Source organism: Eumetopias jubatus, unplaced genomic scaffold, assembly GCF_037043125.1.
Source record: "Eumetopias jubatus isolate StellerSeaLion01/CBP00866 unplaced genomic scaffold, mEumJub1_p1.0 scaffold_15, whole genome shotgun sequence".
NCBI lineage: Eukaryota > Metazoa > Chordata > Mammalia > Carnivora > Otariidae > Eumetopias > Eumetopias jubatus.
This window is the reverse complement of record NW_028274821.1, coordinates 71,210,944-71,234,500: the sequence shown is the minus strand read 5'-3', so window position 1 is coordinate 71,234,500 and position 23,557 is coordinate 71,210,944. Positions and strand designations below refer to the sequence as shown.

The window sequence follows — 23,557 nt, the reverse complement described above, 5'->3', positions numbered from 1 at the left end:
CTGATGCACGCAGAGAAGAGAGAGAAGCAGAATTCGAGGTAGAGGTCGAGGCAGGAAAGAGTGTCCTCTATTGATACCAGGCAGTGTGTTTAGGAAATGATGAGTGGCTATATTTTCTTCTAGAAATGTAACTTTACTATTTATTTAAACATCATATAAAAGCCTAAAAATATTCTAAAGAGAAAAATACCCTAAGTCTGAAGAGAAAAGATAACCAATTCCCTAGAATCATGCCACCAAAAATAACCTATGTTCACACTGAATGACTATTGCTGTAGACATTTTTCACATATTATTAAAATGGAAGGAAATCATTTCAAAGAAAAGAATCCAGCTACACATAAAATTGTACTTATTAAATGATGTTTCATGAATTTAACATGAATTTACCTCAGAAACGGAGGTTGAATTGAAAGATTCAGTGTAGTTAAGCAGATTATCTCTTTGCTACAAGATCTAAGTTAGGACAAAAGGTTATAAAAACCATCAAGAATTTGGAGTCTTTTTCAATTTTAGGCAGCATCAGTTGACTTCCTGCTGTGAAAGATGAGCTATGTTTTTGTTTCTTTTTAATAGCCTATAATGTTAAACTGAATAACTATGCTTTTAAGGTTATAATTTTCTTTTTTAATGAGGCAGAAAAGGATTTTAACCCCACTCTTCCACTTAACTAGCTATGTGACCTTGAGCAAGTCATGTCACAATCTGCCACTGAATAACATCTGTTTCTCTGAAGAATGGAGATCATAATGCAAGGCTGTTGTAAGAATTAAATGGGCTAATGCCTGTGTTACTGAGCTGATTAGCTTCATCAGCATGGATCCGCATATGTGGTGTCTTACTAGTTTTCCCACTTATTCCAACCTCACCTGTCCCCTTATTGAGTCCTACATCCTCCTCTTGAGGCTTCTGCATATACAGAAAGATCCGAAATCTCCCAGGACCCTCCTCAGTGAGTCCCATCCTCACCTCAGTTTGTGTACCATGGCCACGTTTCCCACAAGGCCTCTGTGAGGGACCCTGCTCAGGCCACACTGGTGCTCCCTGGCCATGAACCCTTTAGTCTCCAGGCTTGCTCAGCCATCACTTCTAAATCATAACCCCTGTGCCGGGGTAGCTCTAGGACTTCCATGTGCAAGCCCCTTAGGAAAAGTGTATCAGGCTCCCTAAGACTACCTGATTCACTAGAAGGACTTGTAGAACTCAGAAAAGCTGTTATCCTCACAGTTATGGCTTATTCCGGTGGAAGGATCCAGACTAAAATCAGCAAAGGAAAAGGCACATAGAGTGGAGTTTAAGAAGACCGGGCACAAGCTTCCACTTGTCTTGTCCTAGAGGAGTCATGTGGTTAGTGTCTCATTCTTCCAGCAACATGTGACAACATACGTGAAGTCGTGCCGAGCAGGGAAACTCACCCGAGCCTTGGCGCCCAGGGTTATTATTGGGGGTCAGTCACATAGTCATGGAACAACTACCCAGTCTCCAATAACCGCCCCCCAACCCCAAGGTCAAACTGATATAGTGTGGCCCTAAGCCCTAGGCATACAAGAGCTCGTCTTCACTATAAATCACATTGCTAGCATAGACTATGTGGCATGGCCCCAGGTCGGGTATGCAGTGACACCCCTATCAGGCGGGATATTCCCAGGGCCCAGAGCTTCTCCCAGAAGCTCATCAATGGCCAATGGTTCCTGTGGCATATGTCGAGTTAGAGCTCCCCAGGCCTGCAGGGTTAGCCCTGTACTGCACAGGCGGCAATCTGGTTGGCATTAGGGGATCGGGGACTTGTCTTAATTTCTGTAAGTTTGAGAAGATACTGTTAATACTAAGAATGGGCGATTCACGGCACTGCTCTGTCCTGGGCCACTATGACCAGATTAAAAGGTCTTCCTGCCTTGACATACTTTGTGGGAGGTCAAACCTCCCCCACACATCCAAGCCCTGGAAACAAACCCAGAATGCCAACCTGGACTCCTCCTCCATCGTGGTGACTTCCTGTCTAGTGTACTTTTCTCCCTCCATCATCCCATTCCGCCAGAGAGATTCTAAGACCAGAGCTACGAGGCCCCCAAACACGTGTGCCCAACTCCTCCCCTGTAACTAGTTTATCACACCAAAGGAATAGTTGCTGTTAGGCCACAAAAGGCGCCATTATACTTTTCACCCAGGGCAGTTGGTTCTTAAATGGCTTGTATTTACCCTCATAAGGGAGGCCACTCCCTTGGTTTGGTGGCTCCTCAAAACATTAAGCATGGGAACTCCCATATGACCCAGCAATCCCACTTCAAGTGGAATCCCAATCCAAAAGAATTGAAAGCAGGGTCTCAAACACATTAGTATATCAACAGGTGCATGGATAAACAAAATATAGTCTATCATTGCAATGGAATATTATCCAGCCCTAAAAAGAAATGAAATTTTGATATATGCTACCACATGGATGGACCTTGGAAACGTTATGGTAAGTGAAGTAAACCAGATACAGAAGGACATCTATTGTATGATTCCACTTATGTGAGATACCTAGAATAGTCAAATTCATCCAGACAGAAAGCAGAACAGCTGTTACCAGGGGCTGCAGGGAGAGGGCATTGGGAGTTACTGTTCAGTGGATACAGCATTGCTGTTGGGGGTGATGAAAAAGTTTTGGGTGTAGACAGTGATGATGGGTGCATGACATCGCGAATGTATCAAATTTCACTGAATTGTACACTGACCAATGGATAAAATGATAAATGTTATGTGTCTCTTTCCGTGATACAGAAAAAAAATTTTTTTAAATCCCTTGGCAAATGACAGAACATCCAGCCCAAATTGGCTTTGGCAAAAATGTCCCTGTATTGGATCCTGGAAGCTGGACATCTGGCAGACATCTGCCCCCACCCCTTCCCGGCCCTCGCTCCACGCCCCACAGCCTGTTTATTGTTGTAATGAGCAGAGCTTCATGTGCTTTTAGTAACCGCAGTGATGAAGATGACCTCCCTCCTGACCTGGCCGAGGCAGTAGGAGCGCCCATCGCCACAGCCACAAACACCACCATGGCTGCCATGCAAGTCTCCGTGCCGCCGGTGTCCCCCAAGGGCCACAAACTCAGCTCGCCTCAGAACTCAGAAGGCAAGGGCCAGCTGTCCCCAGGGGCCAAGGTATGGGGGGAAAGCCCCAAGGAGTAGCTGCACTGGCTAGGAATTCAGTATAAATTTAGCACATGGCATCCCGTGCGTATTTAAACTTGGCGCAATCAACTGTGCACTCGTAAAGCAAGGGACACGGCCACGAGGGCAGGCTTTTTATATAACTCTCCCCAAAAGAGGACCTATTTATGAGATGCAAATGGTATAATAAAGACCTTGTGCACTGTACTTTAAGAGAAATGGAAGAGATTTTTGAGGGCAGTTTTGGTTTTAGAATATCATCCCTATATAATCTATTGCACCATAAATAGAGAAAACAAGACATGTTTTTCCACCCATGATGGAAAATTTGGAAGAGTAAAAAATAAAAACATAGAAGTGTCCCCATCCCCTTCCTTATATTGGATGGTCCATATGAATAATTTGAAAATGGGAAATTTTATTTTGTCAGTTTGGAATTTCAGGACATTGCTAGCTATGCAAATGGGCTGTGATAAAGGCCTTACTCAAGACATTTCTCTTGGTTTTCTCTGAGTGACCCTTAGCTGTGGTCATTCTACTCAGCGAGTGGTCCAAATACGTGCAAACCCCTTGGCTTGCTCTACCAGTAGATGTCAAGTCAAAGGCTGCCTGGTCTGTGGACCCCACTGGGTGTGTGGGGTGGGGGTCCCAAAGGCAAGACCAGACCCCAGACTCTGTTCCCAGCTGCTCCCTCCACATCCTTTATGGCTTGGCTGCTTGAAACGAGCAGTTACTCCACAGGCCTTGTTTCTCCAAGACTGCTTCCTTCGCCTAAAAATGGGAATAAGGTCTGCTTCCCTGCCCAGCTTGTGGGCCAGCATCAGGTCCAGTGGAGGGGACATCTGGGCAAATAGGTCATGATTCCAGTGGTAGCCTCTAGGTAACAATGGGCCAGGCCACATCCTGCTTGACCATGGCCAGGCATTTACCTGCTCCCTTCCCAGGATCTTTGGGAATCCCTTTGTGGTTCTCAACAGGAGATCCTGCTCAGGCCAGGGACCCTTCAGTCGATGACTGGCCCAGACTGAGGCTCCCTGCTTTCCTGTCGATCACCTCCTGGTATCTTGAGCCAGGTTCCCCTGTCTTGTGCAGAGTCCCTCATACTGCTTTGTTCCAAGTTCAGACATAGGTTCTCATCACCTTTTCTTCACCATGGTTAAAACCAAGCAAAAAAAAAAAAAAAAAAATGTATGAAACAAAGGAGACTTCAGTGGGGGATGTGGGTGGCATCCTACCAGAGGCCACAGGGCTCCCTCTCCTGGCCATCTCTCTCCTTAGGGCCCTGCTTGTGCCAAATTGATGGGGCTTATTTTTTTTCTCATAAAGGGCCTCTAGGCCTCCCATGCTGCTGAGACTCCAGGGCAGGAGGGGAAAAAAAAATGTTTTCCTAAACACTGAACGTGGCTTTCAGAGATACTTCCCTCCCACCAGGAAGATCTCCCTCATTATTATGCAGATGATGTTTTTAAAAAAATGTTTTTAAAGTAAACTCTGTGACACACACAGGGCTTGAACTCCTGACCCTGAGATCAAGGATGGCGTGCTCTACTGAGTGAGCCAGGCTGGCGCCCCCTGTGCTCCTGAGTTTAGCTCCTTGCGGCCTTAACCCTCTTGATCCAGGTGGGGGGCTTTGCTCTCTGTCTATTCAAAGGACTCTTTGAAGCATTTCCCCCCACAAAAGACCAGTCCAAGAGCACTCAAAGCTCTTAAAAGAAGTTGTTTGCACCTTTTAAAGAGGCAGTTTTCTCTAGCCTACACACTATTTCTGCCCATTGACATTGGGGGTTAGGCTTCTATAATATGCACACTGCTGGGCAAGTGAACCCTATGGGGTACTGGAGCGGTCATGGGCTTGGTGATAGAAGGGAGGGAGGAAACTGATTTCTGGTGACATTCCCATGTCTGTCTGGAGCTGTCATTCACCAGCAGTATTTTTATCTGCCTTCCTAGAGTCCCTCTGACCGAGGAGGTGCCTTTACCTTGGAGCCAGGCGATCTCCTGATGGACTTCACAGAAGCTACTCCTCTGGTAAACTTCCCATTTTGCTAAAACCAGAAAAGCCACAGATCATAGAAACATCTTGGCAGTGGGACAGATGGACAGAGGTGGGCATCGCCATTGGGAAGGCTCTTCCTCTTGTCCTGCACACAGCCTGGAGGCTCAGGGATCAGCCTTCTTTGGGGGTTCAGGCACATGGGTCCTTTTACCTCCCGGAGCCCTCCGGGGAGGCGGTGCTCCCTTTCCCCTGAGGGCGGCTGCAGGGGTCCCACCCCGCCTGTCTGCAGCTTTCCAAATGTGGAGGGCTCCTTGGGGCTTGGGTCTTGGCTTCCTGGCTTCCTGGGCTGCTCCCCGCATGCCCACCCTTGGGGCATCTTTTGCTGCCGCTTCCAACAACGTGCTCTGGTCTGAAGCACTGGCTCAAGGCTTCACCCCAGCTTTCCAGGCCCCTCACGTCTCCCTGCCATCCTCCATCCTCTGCCTATAGGTCTCCCCTTAGGGATGGTGGTGGTCCTCGTGGGTGGTCCTCCTGCATGTGGGAAACCCTTTCAGAGCACTGGAGAGAGAGCACTGGACCCCAGGAGTCATCCAAGGCAGACCTGGCTTCAGTCTCTGCTCCCCTCCTTAGGAGCCTTGTCATGGGATAAAAGATGCCATCGTTTGCCATGTCTGCCTCAGAGTGGTCTGATGATCACGTGACACAGAGAGAGCCCTTGAAGAATATTAAAGCACCATAAATGTGTGTGAGGTATTAGGAATAGTGTTAGATGATACAGGCAGACTTGGATATACCTTTGGCTGGGCTCAGCCTGACACCCAAGTGTACTTGAGCATAAATCATGGTCCACAAATGTGGAGCGTGAGTCAAAACGTGAACCAAGTCACAAAGTGCCTCCTGAGAGCTCAGTGCACACCTGGCCATGTGTGAGGCTGGGGGAGCAGGCAGGGAAGCGAGAGGCTGGAGGGGAGTCGGGTTGATAAAGGGCCAGGCTCGACAGGACAGCCGTGTAGAAGATTCTCGGGGAGAAGCCACAAGTGGGAGTCATTCAGGACTGGCTCCCTGGAGGGGCAGGTGGTGGATAGGAAGGGTTTCTGGAAGGCTTTGGAGAGGGGACGAATGAGGCAAAGTACTGTCTAGGCTTTAGGAATGATCACTGTCCCTGCTTCAGCTGGTACAAGGCGATCATTTGGGATTTATACAGTTGTACTCATCTCGAGAGTTGGTACAGTCTGAGAGCTTTGAGTCAGCACATTTGGATAAACAGCTGAGAACTGACAGTGGGTCAGACAGCCTTCTCCGGGAACCTTCAGAGTTACTCTCTTCCCATGTTGGAGAAAATGCAGTCAAGTTATCGATGGCCTTCTTGTTAGACAAATTGCCAAGATAGGCTAACCCAGAAGCAGGGCCTTGTCTCATCCCCTTGTCGTCCTTTTGCACAGATAAGGAAACTGAGTCCCAGAGTGAGGTAAATCGCACAGGGACTGAGCTGTTCCAAGCCCAAGTGTTCCAGCTTCTTCTCTGGTGCCCTTTACATCATCAGATTGGGCTGAATCTGGCATCTGGATTTCAGAAACTTGCCACTTTGGAGAACGCAATGCCTGGAAGGAGGGCTGGGTTTAAAGCTCTCCCCAGCCTGAGAAAGCAGAACAAGGAGCGTGGAAGACGGGACAGCAAGTTAAGCAGCCTGGGCCTGGCGCTACATCAGTATCCCAACTGAGTATCCCAGCTGAGGCCTTACACCCTAGGATGGCCACGTGTGGGGGCTGGAAGCCAGGGCCACAATCTGAGGACATCAGTAGCTGGAGGGCAGCAAACCCCAAAGGGACCTGAGAACCCCTAGGTCGCAACCTGAGGGCCTATGAAGGCAGAAGGGGGTAGAAAGCTAAGTTCCCAGGCCCACATTGAAGAAAACATGCTGGACAGGAATAGAAGACAGTGGGGGAAGATCTCTCTCTGAGTTAGGCTCTTGAGAAACTTCCAGACTGCTGAAGCATGCTGCCATTAATGCCATCCGAGAGTCTATAGAAACTGCTACTGTTGTGGCACCCAGTGCCTAACCCTATCTGGGGCCACTGAGAAAAAGAAGGCTTCATAGTGCTAGGGTTTTGAAGTATGAGCAGGAGTTTGCCAGATGGAGGAAATGGACCAAAGCATTCTATGCAGAAGGCATAGCATGAGCAAAATACTGAGTATTTATTAAAGGTTCTGGCAGATCTGAGAAACTCGGATTAGTTTGCCAGAAAAAATATTTCATAGCTCTGACAGGAGTGATGGGATTCCCTTAAAAACCATTGTGTTGCAGATCCAGCTGGTAGATTTAATTGCCCCATCTTTATTCTTTGAACTTAATGGTCTGAGATTAAAAAGGAAGCAGCATCTGCCAGGGACCCAGAGGTCCTGTGATCTGAAGTCTGCAGTGAATACGCGTTCTCAGGATGAAGCATCCTTTGTCTTGCTTGTGTGGATTTGAGGTATGAGTGCGTGCCCACAGTGCACGTTCACACAGAAGGTATGCTGGAGGGCTGGTATTGTGATGAGAGCACATTCCATTTGGGCCTTTCTTGGCATTACTGGCCTTAACCTTTCACTTGAGTCTTGTCTCCACCAGTGCTGAAGGGTCCTTGAGAGGAAGGGGGATTCCAGCAGCCTGCTTCTTCTGTCTGTTCCTCTTCCCTCCATCTCCTCCATCTGCTCCACCCAGTGTCGTAGAAATACAAGCAGCAGTCCTCTCTGTTGTCAGGGAGAGGGCGGGGGTGCGGTGTCTCTGCCCCAGAGGACAGTGGAGGAGAGACTGGATTTAGGGTCTGGGGCTGGTTGAGACTCCTAAAGCCACAGCACCACCCTGGTCCCTTGGGCCAGAGCTAGAAGGACAGCAGAGAGAGGGTTGGGACCAGATTTTCTTGCCTTCATTCAACGGACGATCCACCAAGGCATTATCAGCGCTAGTTTAACCCTTATGACTCCAACCCTGATGATCCAGTCTCTGTGTAGAGCGGTTTTCAAAGCAGCATAGTCCAAACAACTGAGAATGATAATGTTTCCGTCTTTAACTGGCATCTCTCAAAAAGCATTCAAGATTAAATTATCACCTCCCTGGTAACACTTCTCAAATCCCATGTTGCTTCCTTCTTAATTCTCTTGTACCCTGCACGACTCCAAGGATTTTCATCCTCAAACTCTCCAAAAAACATTCTTTCCATTGTCGCTTTTGCAACCCTTTTTCCTCCTCTTTCCATATCTTTTCTTCTCCCATCCCCAACTCTTTTATCATGTAGCTCAATTTAGCAATAGAAGCCCTACAACCTGCGCAGCTTGTGGCTTGCGGGGGGCCAGAATCCCAACACAGACCTGCCAATCAGACTGGATTTTCTGGCCATTGGAAGAGGTGGGGCGTAAGGGTAGGGTGGCGAGAAGGCAAGCCAGTGACGACAGCACCCACTGTCCCTTTGGTATCCTCTTTTGGAAGGTGAGTCTGGGTTCGTGCACGGGGTGTTGGTGTTAACAGAGTGGAAGGAGGGGACGTTGACCCATCAATCAAGTCCCCCACTCCAGGTCTGTCATGCCAGCTTCCCTCCCCAGGTGACACACACCACAAACACCTATGCCTTCTGTGTTCCTGAGGCTTTCTCTTTGGGGCTGGTCCCTCCCCAGTCCAGTCCCGATCCCCGTACTGCATGAACCACTCACCCACTGCAAAGCAGAGGCACTTGGGACCCAGGTCTGTTCTGGGCCAGGAACTGTTAGTCTAGAGTTCATGTGCCAGGGAGGAGGCTGGCCTGACCAGACACAGGTCGTGCAGGGCAAAAACAGGCCCTGACTTGGGTGTCAGAAGAACTGGTTTTCCATCTATCTCAATAACTTAGTTTTTATTTTTGAACCTCATTCTATCAGGAGGGCTGAAGCTTGATCCCAAGTGAAATCAGGGTGCCTCTTCCATCTTCCTGGGGATTCGTTCATCTTCTCCAGGGCACAGGAACATGGAGGGAAGTGTCTTTAGTTGGTGATGTCATCTATTTGCGGATACCTCTGGGGCACTGCCTGCCTGCTTCCCTCATGCCCCTTTTGGGTAGATGGAAGTCACTGTCCTGCTGGGACGAGAATCCCAATCTGTTGGACATACCACCCAGCCATTCTTTCTGCCCTGGGGCCTGCCACCTCCCCAGCTCTACCTGAGCAGAAGGACACTAGCCACTCTCTGCTGCTCTTTAATCCCTGTGCCTTAGCCTCAGCCAGGGAGGAGGGCCATGGGCCCCTCTGCTCAGTACTTCCTAATGTCCACCCCCTCCTCACTTTCCCTCGGACTTTTCTCTCCAGCCCACAAACTCGTAACCTCTTTCTTGTCTGGATGATGAAGAAGCCTTTCACATTTCCTTCTTTGTTTGTCTATGCCAAAAATCTTTCTGTTCCCCAAGGAGTCAGATTTTTAAACCTCAAAAGCCAAGTAGCTTAGAAGAACCTAGCTGCCTGAATGTGGAAAAAAGCCAAGGAGGAGAGGAAATGCCAGGAGAAAAAAATGAAATGGTATTTCAAAATAGTATCCTATTACACGTGTTATCTTGTTTCCTGTGCATTTACTAACAGATGCATATTTAGAAGGGTCGTACATGCTTGTGGGATGGATCAACATTTCTTTACCATAAAAGTCCAATGCTAGGCAAAGCCTTAAGTCATTCATCATAACCTTCAACTAAGACACAAGTAGCTGGTAACACATTTTGGCATCTAGGCAGTATGTCCGTGTTTGTCGGTCATTTACACCAGCTTTTATTTTCTTCAAAAAGCACACAGGAGTGCCTGCTTATCTGCAGAGGCTAAGGCCCCATGGCCTGGGGTCCCTGGTGTGGTTGGTTCTGGCTGGGGCAGTGTTGAGAAGTGAGGGTCGGGGGTGAGGCAGGCTGGAGCCCATTTCAGTCAGGTCTCGAATGCCATCTCGTGGAGGGTAGGATTCTCCCTGAGGACAGGACAGAGCAGTGGAGGGAGTCTCAGTAGGTGGTTAATACGGACTCACTTGTTTCTGAGGAATGGATGCAGAACCAGTTGACACGAGGAACCACGGATTTAGACTTTGCAGAGGCCATTTTCCAGCATCTCCAAATCAGAGTAGGAAAGCAAGGCGGTCGCCAAGACTCTTGGAGGTTCTGGTTGTAAAAGCCCTTTGGAAACGGTCCAGGACCCCACAATTGTAAAGAGGTCGGCATCAGATCAATTTGGAGACAGAAAAGGCGCCTGCAATGTTCTTGATCAAGTTGTAATGAAACTTCCCCAGAGGCTGTACTTCCTTCGTTCTGGCAGGATGTCACCAACTACTTAAGGAAGCGCTCTTAAACTAAAAAAGATGCATGTATTTACTGTCTGGAGTGAATGGTCCCTCCTGGCAACCCACACTGACCCTGTCAGTGGTCCCCTCTTCCAGCCTCAGGGCTTTCCCTCTTCACCACCCTCACCCTCACCAGTACGAGCTGCCGGGCCTCTGCTGGTGCATGGCACTCTTTAGGGCTGGGGTGGGGAACCCAGTACCCCGAGCGATGTGGCATTTTCTCACAATGCTTGATACCTTCCAGCTAAAGTAACAGGGTACCTCAGCAGCGACCCGAGGTGTCATGGCCTGGGCCAGGGGGTTGGGGGGCGGGGGGGTGCATAGCCAGTATGTTTTCTGAACACAGATAACAAAAAGCCCTGGCAGATTAAATCCGAAAGTCCGTGTTCCTCCTTGCTGAGGTATGTCTTTTCCCGGAGCACTCTGTTGGACATCTGCTGACCAATACACCCTGATGAGGGGACCCTTATTTAGCAGAGTGCAGGAGGCCACTAGGCGTGGAAGGCCAGCACGCTCAAGGAGTGTGGCCACTCCTCATATCGCCCCCATGGCCGGCATCACTCATTCATCACGGCTCTCTTTCTGGCATGGCCTGGGCGAGGCTTCAGGAAGCTGCTACCAGGCCCGCGCAGTCGGCCCAGGAGATGGCCCCTGCCTGCCAGCCCCGGGAGTGGGGTTTCCACGGGTTGTTCTGCTCAGATAGTGAAGAAGACAGATGAGAGCCAGAGAGGAGGAGAGAAGGTGGGGAGAGGAGGGGGGAAGGGGGGCCTAAAAGCCAGCTGCCCAGAGGCTAGAAGCAGGCTCGGGCGAGGCTGGCTCCAGAGCAGTCTGGAGTTGACAGATCCTTCTTGCACTGTGCTATCTTTCTCTCTTCCCCTCCCTTCTCTCCTCTGCCTCCTTCCCCTCTCTCCTCTGCCTCCTTCCCTTCTCTCCTCTCCTCGTGAGCAGGCAGAGCCCGCCAGCGCCCCCCACTGTGCCCACTCTCGCTGTTCTCCTCCACTCTCTCCCCCCATGAAGGAAGAGACCACTGGAGTTTGCATGCACCCTCCAATCAAAACGAGGCTGGTAGGTACCCTGGCAGGGAGAGGGGCCTGGCCAGGAGAGGTGAGGCGGGCAGGAGCCACCAAGTGGTCACCCCGCTGGTGCGCATGAGCACTAGACCTTCTGGAAGGGCTTGGCTGACAGGTGCTCTGACTCCAGGATGGATACATAGTTTGGCCAAATGAGGATACACAGTCTGCTGTCCTGCCCTGTGTCTCTAGGTCTCAGGAAGCAGGAAGAGTTTGTTTTCCTAAAGCTTTGATAAGCATAGATGCTTTTACAAGAAAGTAAAAAAAAAAAAAAAAATCTTAGTTGCATTTCTATTGAAAATAACAACTGTTTGCACTTGTCTTTTCCTGCTATGTTTCAAGATAACAGGATGTGTGTTGCATAACAGCCTGAAAAGATATCACCCATAAGCCCAACCTAGCACAGTGTTTTTTCATTTTTGCATGTTTCCTTCTAACTTATTTGTATTCATTCATAATTTCACGAAGTGAAATCATAGTATCCATATCGTCTCCTGTTTTTCCCTTTTCACTGAGTGTTGGATTGTTTCTCTCTTGTTCTTGTGACCGCATTGCATATGACTGTTTACCTCCCATCCAGTGCGTGGTCTCCCATTTACCTAACACATTCTTCCGGCAGGACGCGTGCTTGGTTCCCAGTGTGTCACTATTCGAGGGGACACAGTTAGCTTTGGTGGCAGGTATTTTATTTTCTTAGGCTAGATCCTGCTGGGTTCAATATTGTGAGTTTCGCTTTGCTCCCTCTCTAAAGTGGTTATACCAGGGGACAGCAACAGCGGAAGAGTGAATATGCTTTGCCACAGCCGAGCAGCACAGAGTGTAACTGTTGGGAGAGACTTTTGTCTTATTTAGAGAAGATACAGGATCATTTGTGGAAGCTGCCACTGTTCACATTTCTTTAATAGCAATAATAAACCTCTTTTCCCTTTTACTTCACGGTGGTCTGAGAGTCTTATCTGAATGTGACTTTTCACTTTGCTCTTGGTGTCGGCACCCATGCTGAACCACCAGGCCACGGGAGAAGACACCGTGGGCTTCCCCTGGGTCCTCTCGCTCTGTGGCAGGCACTGCTCCCAGCGCTCAGCCATCTGAGCTGGCACCTGAGTCTTTAGGCAGTTGGGGGCCCATTCTGGGAATTCTGAGATGTTTAAAGAGGCCAAAGAGAGTTTGGGGAAGGGGAGCAGGCGTGGACTGGGCATCTCCGTGCACATTGCAGAGACACGGTCATTCTCAGATTGGTTGAGAACTACCCCATCCATTCAGAAAAGCCTCAGCGGATCTGGGTCTGTTCTGATGTGCTTTTGCTCACCCCTACTTTAACCCTCATGGGAGTGACTCAAGAGCATCAAATAACTACCCCAGGGTCCACAGACAAGCCCCTGGGAGAGACAGGAGCCGCGACCCCGGGCAGCGGTGGCCTCTGTATCCAGGCTGCCGCCCTCTGGTGGCAGAGCATGCATTCCCCGGCAGGCCGGCGGGCAGTTTCCACGCCCTGGTGGGGGCGGGGGCTAGGGAGGAGGCAGGCAAAACCAGTACCAGAGTCCTTAGGCCCCTGGGCCTGCTGGCAGTCCTCCAGGCTGGTATAAAGACATAAGCGTACTCCACATTCCCCAAGGCCTCCGGGGGCCAAAGACAAAATGACCAAAGAGAAAGGAATGCAAGCAGAGGCTCCTTTCGGCAACCCCCCCAAGATCTGATCAGGCCATTCACCCCCCGCCCTGCTTCAGACCGGCCCTGTACTGCAGCCACCCCCAGCACTGGGCACTTCTGATCACAGTGCCTTGTATCCCCAAGGCCACGGTGGCAGGATTCTCACATGCTTACAGGGGCTTGCCCAAGGTTTACCTCCGTGGCCCACAACTTACAGGGAGTCCAACAACTAAAGGGTATAGACAGGAAACGCTTTCTGGCCGAATTAGTGTGAGCTTCCTGGTACTCTGTCCACCGTCATAGACTATGTCCCAGGATGTGGGCTGTCAGCAGCATCTAGTCCATGCCCCCCAGCCGTGGGGAAGCCAGCAGTGGCCACCCAGGCAGCTCTGGCCTGCCTCATTACACACCCTGATCATGGCCTCGTGTGGATCAGGCCATGCATAGGGCCCAGCATGCCTAGGAGGCCCACACAGCCTCCAGGGAAAGGAGTTCCAGGGCCAGGTAAGCATGGGGTGCCCTACAAACACGGGACTGCCGCTGGTCATCCCTGCAGGGTCCCGGCCCTACGGCACGAGGATTGGCACAGGTATGACAACTGGCCAAGAGGCCTCAGGGACCTTCTGCAAGTATCCCTATACAGACAATGAGGGCTCTGCGCCTGTTCCCCTGAACCCTTCAGTTCGGTGTTTAGAAGCGCACTGCCAAAGATCTCAAACGTTTGTTTTCTATTCTGAAAGTAACCCTCTTGTCTTTCTCTTTTTTGAAGATAAAAACATTCCCGGTTGATCCAGTGACCCCATTTCCTGATGCTTTCAATTCAGGGCCACAGTTCACCGTAAGTAGATTCAGAAAACAGGTCTGTATTTTAAAATGTTGTTCCCACGGGGCGCCTGGGTGGCTCAGTCATTAGGCATCTGCCTTCGGCTCAGGTCATGATCCCAGGGTCCTGGGATCGAGTCCTGCATCGGGCTCCCGGCTCAGCAGAGAGCGGGCTTCTCCCTCTCCCTCTTCTCTCCCACACCCGCTTATGTGCGCGCTCTCTCTCTCAAATAAATAAAGAAAATCTTTTAAAAAAGATTTGCTTATTTTGAGAGACAGTGAGAGCTAGAGGTGGAGGGAGAGGCAGAATCTCAAGCAGACTCTCCCCTGAACTTGGTGCCCGACACAGAACTCGACCCCAGGACCCTGAGATCATGACCTAAGTCGATATCAGGAGTCAGACGCTCATCTGACTGAGCCACGCCGGTGCCTCAGCAGCTTTTTTTAATCACATGAACTGTGTGAGGTTGGGAAGGAGGTAGGGTTTGGGGCCTGCATCTTTTCGTGACTTTATTTTATTGAGGTGAGCATCATGAGAGATAAAATGAATCGCTCTAAATTGACAGTACATGTAGAGTCACGCAACTACGATGTGTAGGTCCAAAACATTTTTATCACCCACAAAGGAAAGCTCGTTCCCATTAGGCACTCACTCCTTATCCCCCGCCACCCCGCTCCAGCCCCTGGCACCCACAAATCTGCCTTCTGTCTCTGTGGATTTCCCTAGTGTGGATATTTCAGATAAGTGGAATCATAGAATATATGACCTTTTGTGCCTGGCTTCTTTCACTGAGTATCATGTTTTTGAGGCTCTTGTACATGGTAGGATATATCAGGACTTCATTCTTTTTATGTGGAATAATATTGAATTGCATATGTATACCCCAGTTTGTTGATTCGTTCGTTCACTGGTGGGTCTTTGGGTGGGCCTTTGGCTGTTGATTCGTTCGTTCACTGGTGGGTCTTTGGGTGGGTCTTTGGCTATTGCGAATAATGCTTCCGTGAACGTGTGTGTACATGTATTTGTTTGAGTTCCTGTCTCCAATTCTTTGGGGTTGGATGTATATCTTGATGATGGTGTGACCTTAGGTAGTCACTTCGCCAGTCCTGGCACCAGTCTCCTCTTATTTGAGTGGAAATAGTAACATGAATATCCTCCTTGTATCCGGTTAAGGCAAGGATCAAAAGGGATCAAGAAGTTGGCAGAACTTGGGGCGCCTGGGTGGCTCAGTCATTAAGTGTCTGCCTTCAGCTCAGGTCACGATCCCAGGGTCCTGGGATCGAGCCCCACATTGGGCTCCCTGCTCGGCGGGAGGCCTGCTTCTCCTTCTCCCACTCCCCCTGCTTGCCGCTCTTGGCTCTTGGCTCTGACTGATCTGTGTCTCTCTCTGTCAAATAAATAAATAAAAATCTTTAAAAAAAAAAAAAGTTGGCAAAACTTGACCAACCACAGAATGTCCCAAAAGTGTCAAGTATGGTGGTTGTTTCTCAAGGCTAGAGAGGCAGGGGGGTGTAATTAATGAGAGCAGGGAGTCATGACAACTCGCTTCATGTCCCCACCTCCCTTTGTGTACCGGGCAGCCGACTAAAGCTCTGCAAAATGTCTAAATATTAAACATTTAAATGCTGTTGTTTCCTCATCTGCAAAATGGGCGAGTTCGATGATGTTCAGGCTTCTTGCAGCTGCACAAGTCTTTCCTTTCAGTGAAGGCTTCTGCATAACTCACTGAGTGGCCGCAGGGAGCAGAAATGTGGAGTCTGGGGTCACCTCCTCTTTCCCCTCACCCTGTCCTCCTCCTAGGGATCAGAGTTTGTAATTCCTAGAACTGAGTGATCCCCGAGGCTCCTTCCAGAGGCTTCCTGACCAGTCTGGAGGATCTGTGAGGTGGGCTGTGGGGGGCCTAGGGGTAACCAAAAGTGCGATCTTGTGAGCTGGATGATGGTCACTACCTGAGGCGGCTTTAGCCGCACGGACAGAGAGGGAGCGAGCAGTGGCTGGTGCAGCTTTCAGAGGTTGAACAGAGGTAGGAAGGTGTCCCACCAGCAGTCCAGGCAGAGGCACAAAGCAGGTTCCTAGGATAATGCATTTCTAAGGTCGTGAGCTGCTTCTAGCACCTGCCTTGGAAGAGACCTAGAAGGTAGAGACACAGGGGATGGGCCAGGCTGTTAAATGCTACTCCCCTGCATTCATCCTGCCCCTGCAATTTCCCTCGGCACGGCTCCCCAGCTGGAAGCTCCGGTTCCACTTCCCTCAGCTAGCCCGTGGCAGGCCCTCTGGCCTCCTGCCCAGCCTTGGCTGTGCTGTGAGACACCCAGGGAAGCCCTTCCTGAAAAGCTGGGGGCCAAGATGGAGCAGGAAGCCAATGTCAGAAACCACACTGGGACCTTTAAGAACTGGGCAAGAGTGGCTCGAGGGCAGCAATTTTACCAAGTTTCAAGATAATACGGACCTGGGGACCATACTTCGGGAAGCACTGAGATAGTGGTGAAAAATGCCAAGTATGGGGTCAGCTAATCCTGGTCCTAAATACTGGTTCTTAACACCTACTGTGTGACCTTGGCAAAATTACTTAACCTCTCTGAGCCCTACTTTTCTTTTTCATAAAATCAGCTCTAAGATACGCAGTTTTTTTCACCTTTTCAATCTCTGAAATCAGGGGCGTCTGGGTGGCTCAGTCGGTTAAGCATCTGCCTTCGGCTCAGGTCATGATCCCAGGGTCCTGGGATCGAGCTGAACATCAGACTCCTTGCTCAGCGGGGAGCCTGCTTCTCTCTCTCCCTCTGCCTGCCGCTTTGCCTACTTGTGCTCACTCTCTCTCTCTGTCAAATAAATAAATAAAATCTTTTTAAAAAATTAAAAAAATAATAAATCTCTGCAATCAGAACATTCATTACATGAGTGGGTGTGACAAAGTTTGAACGGCCACATTTTTCTTTGTGGCACATGCAAAAACGGTGGATCTTACAATGGATGGTGTTGAACATGATGAAATATGACTTCTACCTTAAGGATTGTCAAGAGGTAATATATGTCAAGTGCTTAGCATAGTGCCTGGCACAAAATAAAATCATTTAATAAGTGGTAATTGATTTTAGCTATTATTAAAAAATAACAGGAACTGTATGGTAAGGCTTAAGGAGTCCCTGACAGTGTGAAAATGGAACCCAAATTGAGATTGATTTCCTCTTTTCTGTTTCCTCTCCAGGCGGACTTTAGAGACAGTAAATTGCCGTGCTGTCCTGGCCAGTCTTCCCCACTGATTCCAGCAGTGACTCTGCGGCCTTTGACAGAGACCATCTCCACAGTGCAGACCATCTACACCACTCGGAAACCTGTTTCTCTGGCAGCCAGGTGAGTGAGGTCAGCAGGTCCTGGCAGGGAACTCAGTGACAGGGAAAACTGGCACAGGCTCTGGTTTCATTGTGTCTGTGACATCTGTATGCTTCTTATTTATTCTTTCATTCATTTATTCTGTACATATTTACTGAAGTGTCTACAAAGCCTGGAGAGTATTCTAGGCCCTAGGGATGTACAGTAAATAAAACAGAAATCCTGCCTTTATGGAGTTTACAATTTAGTGTTGGGGGAGAGGAGACAGACGTTAAATAAATGTGTGTGTGTGTGTTTGTGTGTGTGAAAGAGAAGGGAGAGAGAATGAGGGAGAGAGAGAGAGAGATGGTGACAAGCTAGGGAACAAAATGAAACCAAGAAGGGCATAGGGCATGCTGGGATGGCCTCATTGAGGTGGCTTGTAAGCAGAGACCTGAGGTGGGGAGGGAGCAGGCTGCAGGTATTTGGGGAAAGAGTATACTCAGGAACAGCCAGTGCTAAGACCTCTGAGATGGAGCATGCTGGGAATGGTTAAGGAGGAGTAAGAGGGCTAGTGTAGCCAGAGTGGGATGAGTGACAGGGCAAGAGCCCCATGAAGTTGGAGGTTGGGCACAGATTTTACTTATTGGTCACAGTAGAAACTGATTTCTATCCTGTATGAGATTATTTAAAAACTTGAATTGTGCTTTAGATGTATACTTCTGTGTGTGTGTGTGTGTGTGCACGCACATGTGCACGTGTGTGTGCATGTGAGTGCACGCACATGCATGTCCATAAACAATGGAGACAGATCCCATAGTTAGGCAACGGGGCCTGAGGGCCAAGAAGTCAGAGGCAACCCCTCAAAGCAGCCGATTTTATTTCATGCAATTTGTTTATTAAAATGTGGGGGAGGAGCTCCTGGGTGGCTCAGTCGGTTAAGCGGTTAAGCGTCTGCCTTTGGCTCAGGTCGTGATCCAGGGTCCTGGGATTGAGCCCTGCCTTGGGCTCCCTGCTCAGGTGGGAGTCTGCTTCTCCCTCTCCCTCTGCTGCCCCCCGCCCCCTGCTTGTGCTCTCTCTCTCAAATAAATAAGTAAAATCTTTTTAAAAAATAAAACAAAATATGGGGAAGAGAGGACTCTGGGAGAAAGTGCATTTGAAACCAATTTAAAGCATGATTGAAAGAAATCTAACCCCTGGACATCTTCCTGCTCATTCAGAAGACCTTTACTGAGACATAGCTATGTACCAGTCCCTATGCTTGGCTCTGGGGCTTCAGAGATGAATGACATATATGGTCAGTTCTCTGGGGAGCAGTGCCCTGAGGAACTCTCAGTCTGGTGGGGGGACCCAGTAGGTAGCCAATTTCAGGTCATTGTAACGCTAGCAAATGTCGGGGGTCCTTAAGGAGCCTGAAAGGGAAAGTTGAGAACCAAGGTCAGAAAAGAAGACCTGGGGTGGCGGGTGGGGGGAATGACACCGTTCTTGTCATTTTTTTAGTGGAATCTCATTATTTTGTCACCTACTTTTCTTCAGTGCAGAGACGCTCCGGCAGGAACTGGAGAGAGAGAAAATGATGAAAAGACTGTTGATGACCGAACTGTGAAATTCTCCCTTTGTTGCCTGGAGGACGGCATGGTGCCTTCTGTCCGTTTTCTTTCTTCGGGCTTTGTGTGCTCACTCCAGCACAACACACAGATGTGTGCTCTGTTCACCCAGGTCTCCGTGGTTGGTTGAAGCCAACTTCTGGCTTGACTTTTATGGGAGAAGTTATTTTCTGTCTCCTGAGTATTAGAGTTTTTCTGCTACTCAGTATAGTTGGGATGGGATTTGGGAAGCCTAGGAGAAGAAAGATGGGGAAATGGGATTCCCTTTTTAGTACTACCTGTGTGTCTATATTAATAACCACAGGGGTTAACATGGCACGGAATCCTTTGCTATCAGTCTCAACCATGATTTTGTATGATTGAAACTTGCACCAAGCTTCAACTGTTTGTTAAAGAGTCATTTTTAATGAGAGAATAATTCTTTACTGCTGGTTTTTTCATTGACACTGGTAATTATACAGATCTTATAAAATCCTTAACACTCATTTTTATTCAGACGTGAATCGATGAAGTAACACAAGAAAATTGCGATCACCAGGATTACTAAGTACTTTGGCGAAATCTGAAATACAATTTAAATTGTGGATTCATTGGATATGATATTATTTGGGATAAACAGAATTTTTCACTGAACCCAAAGTAGGAAATTATAGCTTAAATTGTCTAAAAATCCTTACGCGGATAAAATGATTCAATATCAAGATTCATTTGGGTGTTCTCATAAAGGAAAATTATTTCTAAAGTTGATTAATTCTTGTCCTGTTGATAGAACCTTGACCAGATGACACTTTGTTCTCTTTTTATATAGTTTCAAGAAATGTGTTTTTAAATTTTTATTATGCACTTAAACAACTTTGCAGGAATAAAGGCACGCCCTCAGCACAGACTAGCCCTCTGAACCGTTACCCGAACTCTCAGTGAATATGCACACATTTTTTCATAGCTGTGACCAGTGCGTATATACTCTTTGGTTGTACTTCTCCACCTCACCCATATCTTCCCTTTCCAGTACAGATTCTGCTCTCACCAGTTTAAATGTCTGTATATCCATGTAACATGGTTAACCTCACTTCTCCCTATTATTAGGTATTTGAGTTATATCCAATTTTTCACTCTTATAAATAGTGCTGCTATGAATGTCTGTGTAAAAAAAAGTTCTCCTTCCTTTGGATTCTTCCCTTGGGAATATCTCCAAAGAGGGATTACAAGGTCAAAGAGCATGAAATATTTTATAGCTCTTGTTTCATATTGCCAGACTGCTTTCTAGAAAGATCCAGTCTCTGGGTTGGAAGGACCTTACAGGTTATTAGTTCAATTCCCCTCTTCCCTCTGAATGCTTGAATCCCTCTACAATTTATGATGCCACCAGCAATGTATAAGCATTTCTACTTACCAGTAGTTCTGCCAGTATTGGGTTTTGCCATTTTAATTTATTTTTGCTAGTTTAATAGGTGTGTATAGTTGTTCTTGAAAGGTTGTTTTATTTCATTAATTGCTAGCAAGGCTGAGCACTTTTCCATGTGATGATTTACTAGCTGTATTTCCTTGTACGTAGAATGTCCATCCATTTCTTATGACCACTTGTTAAGTGGAATTGATCTCGTATATTTGTATCAGAACTGTATTTTTATGTTGTATTGTATACTTTGCTCTCCTGTCCCTATCCTTAAAACTGGTGCCAATAATTTGATACTAATGATTATGAAAAAAATGTAATGCCTCTCATTTACTAGCATTGTTGTAAAATGAGGTATGTAGGCAAATATTCAGATAACGGAGGATTAACCCTTTAAGTGCTGAATCTTTAAAATTTTAATATTTTTTGAGGGAAATCTTTCTAAAATGCGTTATGCACTTCCCTGCCTTAGTAAACAGTATACTGGAGAGTATTTAACCTTTTCTTGATGAGTCATGGTCATCATTAAAAACATCAGCCCCTTTTGTTACCTTAGTGTGGTGCGGTGATGTCATCAGGAGCTATCAAAATACATAGGGCTTGGCTTTGCCTTTCACAGACTATTGTGCTGTTCTCACCGATGAATTTTACTGCTTTCTGCTCTATTGGTGAAGCCATCTGGGGCATTTGTGGTGTTTGGGACTTTTTACTCCCATACTATATGGCCCCTGGCTATACTTTTAAAATAGTTTTACCTGTTCTTTATCTCGTGCACATGATCCAAAATGTGTTCCTGTACAAGATGGGGGAGCTCTCTGTGTCTGGGGTTGTAACCTCTTGCCAATCCAGCACCCTCCTCCTAACCTGCTTTCTGAGTCTTTTGCTCTTCACCTCCTGCTCTCTGATGGAAACCTCCAGGGCAGAATGGAAGTTTTCTTGGAGAAGCCAGGGAACCAAGTATGACCTATGTGTCAGGTATGCTTTGCTTCTGAGGAGGGGTGCATGGGCTTTTGGGACGCTGTTTTCAGGAGGCTCCAAGCCTCCTGCTTTTTTCCCCACATCCCCCTGGGTTCAGAGATGTTCAGAAGTTGATGTCACTGGAAGTCTGATCCCAATAAGTTGGCTGTTACTGTATATGAAAACCCAGGACCTTTGGCAGCTCAGCTCTAACCAGTAAAATCAAGAGGATTCCATTGTTTCAGCCGTTGTCCTGGTTATTTGCCTCCTTAAATGTATGACGGGTGCCTGACATGGTGAGCTGAGGAGATGACTTCGTGTTGGGTGGATTCATAGGGACAAAAATAAATCGATAGAATTGGTTTACCTTTTTCATATACTTAACACAGAACAACAGCACTGTACGGTCACACAACACATACCTTATGTCTGGGGCAGAGTTGGGGGGGGTCCGCTTATTGACATAATTGTGCCAGAACAAGGGCTCCGAACTGTGGACCACAGACTCCTGGTGGGCATGAGGGGGGTATTACAGGGGGCCTGGGAGTCCCGCAATTCACAGAGTTTGTGGGTTGCAGACTGCCCAGAAGATCCTTATGTTTGAAGAATTTAGAAACTAGATCCTAGAGCATTCAGAAGATCCCATCTGAATGCACCCCAAATTTTGTATTCCCAAGCTATCACAGGAATATTGAGATCTTTATCTTTCTTTCACCACCTCAGTTTTTTTCAAAACTTGAAATTCACCATTTCAGCCATTTTAAAGTGTGCAGTTTGGTAGGGTTTTTTTGTATGTTCCCACTGGTATGCAAACATTACCACTCTCTAATTCCAGAACATCTCCATCGTTAGAAAAAGAAACTCCCTATCTACAGTCACTACAACTTCTCCCCTCTCCCTGCCTCCTAGCAACCACTGATTTACTTTCTGTCTCTGGATTTCTGTCTATGGATTGGCCTATTCTGGACATTTCATATAAATGGAATCATACAATATGTGGTCCGTGGTGACTGGCTTATTTCACTTACCACAGTGTTTTCAAGGCTCCTCCATGTTGTAGCATGTATCAATACTTCATTCCTTTAATGGGTGAATAATACACACCAATGTATGGCTATACTACATTTTGTTTATCTGTTCATTAGTTGATAAGACATTTGGGTTACTTTCACTTTTTGGCTATTATGAATAATATAAATATTCATGTACAAGTTTCTGTATGAATATGTTTTCAACTCTCTTGGGTATATAACAGATTGGAATATAGCGGGGTCATATGGCAACCAAAAGTAAAAAAAAGAAAGAAAGAAAGAAATCACATATACCAGGCAGAAGAATGGGTATGTCTGTTACTGGTTAGATACTGTAATATAGCACTGATTTGGGGGAGTTTTTATAACAGAAAAAAAGTTATCTTAGAAAAATGGTTTTGATGAGAAGAGAGAATAAAAGTGCTGTCTTTCTTTAAAAAATGAAAATGAAATTAAACTCAGGTGCATCTCCAGGTTCTTGTTTGAATAGCCGGCTCTTGTTCAGCCAGCAGTCTCTGAATGTTCAGGAAAAGTGCTTCCCCAGAAAATGTGCACTATGGAGAAAACCACAATATTGATTGGCTGCTCAGTGAATTCACATCACTGTGGAGCAGAGGGTCTCTGCAAAACCTGGGATATAACAGAGGGGAATATGTGCTGAGAGTGGGAACAGGTCTCCCTCCAGGGCTCAACTCTTACAAGAAAACAAAAAGAGGGGCACCTGGCTGGCTTAGTTGGTGGAGCATGCGACTCTTGATCTTGGGATTGTGAGTTCAAGCCCCATGTTGGATGTAGAGATTACTTTAAAAAAAAATCTAAAAAGAAAAAAACACAAGATAAAATCCCAAAAGGTAATTTAAGTGAATGTGAGAGAACCTCGTGAAAGGAAGAGCCAAGTCAGCAGGGACTTGAGAAGCAGAGTAGTTTCCAAGGCCCTCACGAGGCATGCAGACTGAGTTGAGTGACTGATGACAGCTATGGGGACTCTCCCTAGAAAAAAACCCATTCATCACACGTTCCAGCACTTTTATAAGGTCCTCACACCACCCCTGAAGCCCATCTGTGGTCCCCTTTGAGTCCATGAACCCCAGGTTCTGAATAGTTGAAATCTACAGGTTACCTGCAAGCCTCATTTTAGGCTGTGGTTGCAAACCCACCTCCAACACCACCCCCCAACATCCCTTACAAAAAAAAAAAAAAAGCCCACATGGTTTTATCAGGCCAATTTACTGCAAGAATGATCTGG

General features: G+C 47.5%; 1 protein-coding gene across 4 annotated transcripts in view; it reads left to right on the top strand.

Annotated features, from left to right (window-relative positions):
* Positions 1 to 18,926, top strand: part of EPB41L4B (erythrocyte membrane protein band 4.1 like 4B) — a 122,128-nt gene extending 103,202 nt beyond the window's left edge. For 2 of the 4 annotated variants that reach the window (XM_088018737.1, XM_088018736.1), the window contains exons 21-26: positions 2,957 to 3,143; positions 5,103 to 5,180; positions 11,417 to 11,533; positions 13,958 to 14,026; positions 17,217 to 17,362; positions 18,857 to 18,926. In XM_088018737.1, coding sequence (XP_087874863.1) covers positions 2,957 to 3,143; positions 5,103 to 5,180; positions 11,417 to 11,533; positions 13,958 to 14,026; positions 17,217 to 17,362; positions 18,857 to 18,926 — 667 coding nt within the window. The remainder of the gene's footprint in view (positions 1 to 2,956; positions 3,144 to 5,102; positions 5,181 to 11,416; positions 11,534 to 13,957; positions 14,027 to 17,216; positions 17,363 to 18,856) is intronic. The other 2 variants (XM_028108774.2, XM_088018738.1) reach the window with 2 other exon arrangements.
* Positions 18,927 to 23,557: the final 4,631 nt, after the last annotated feature.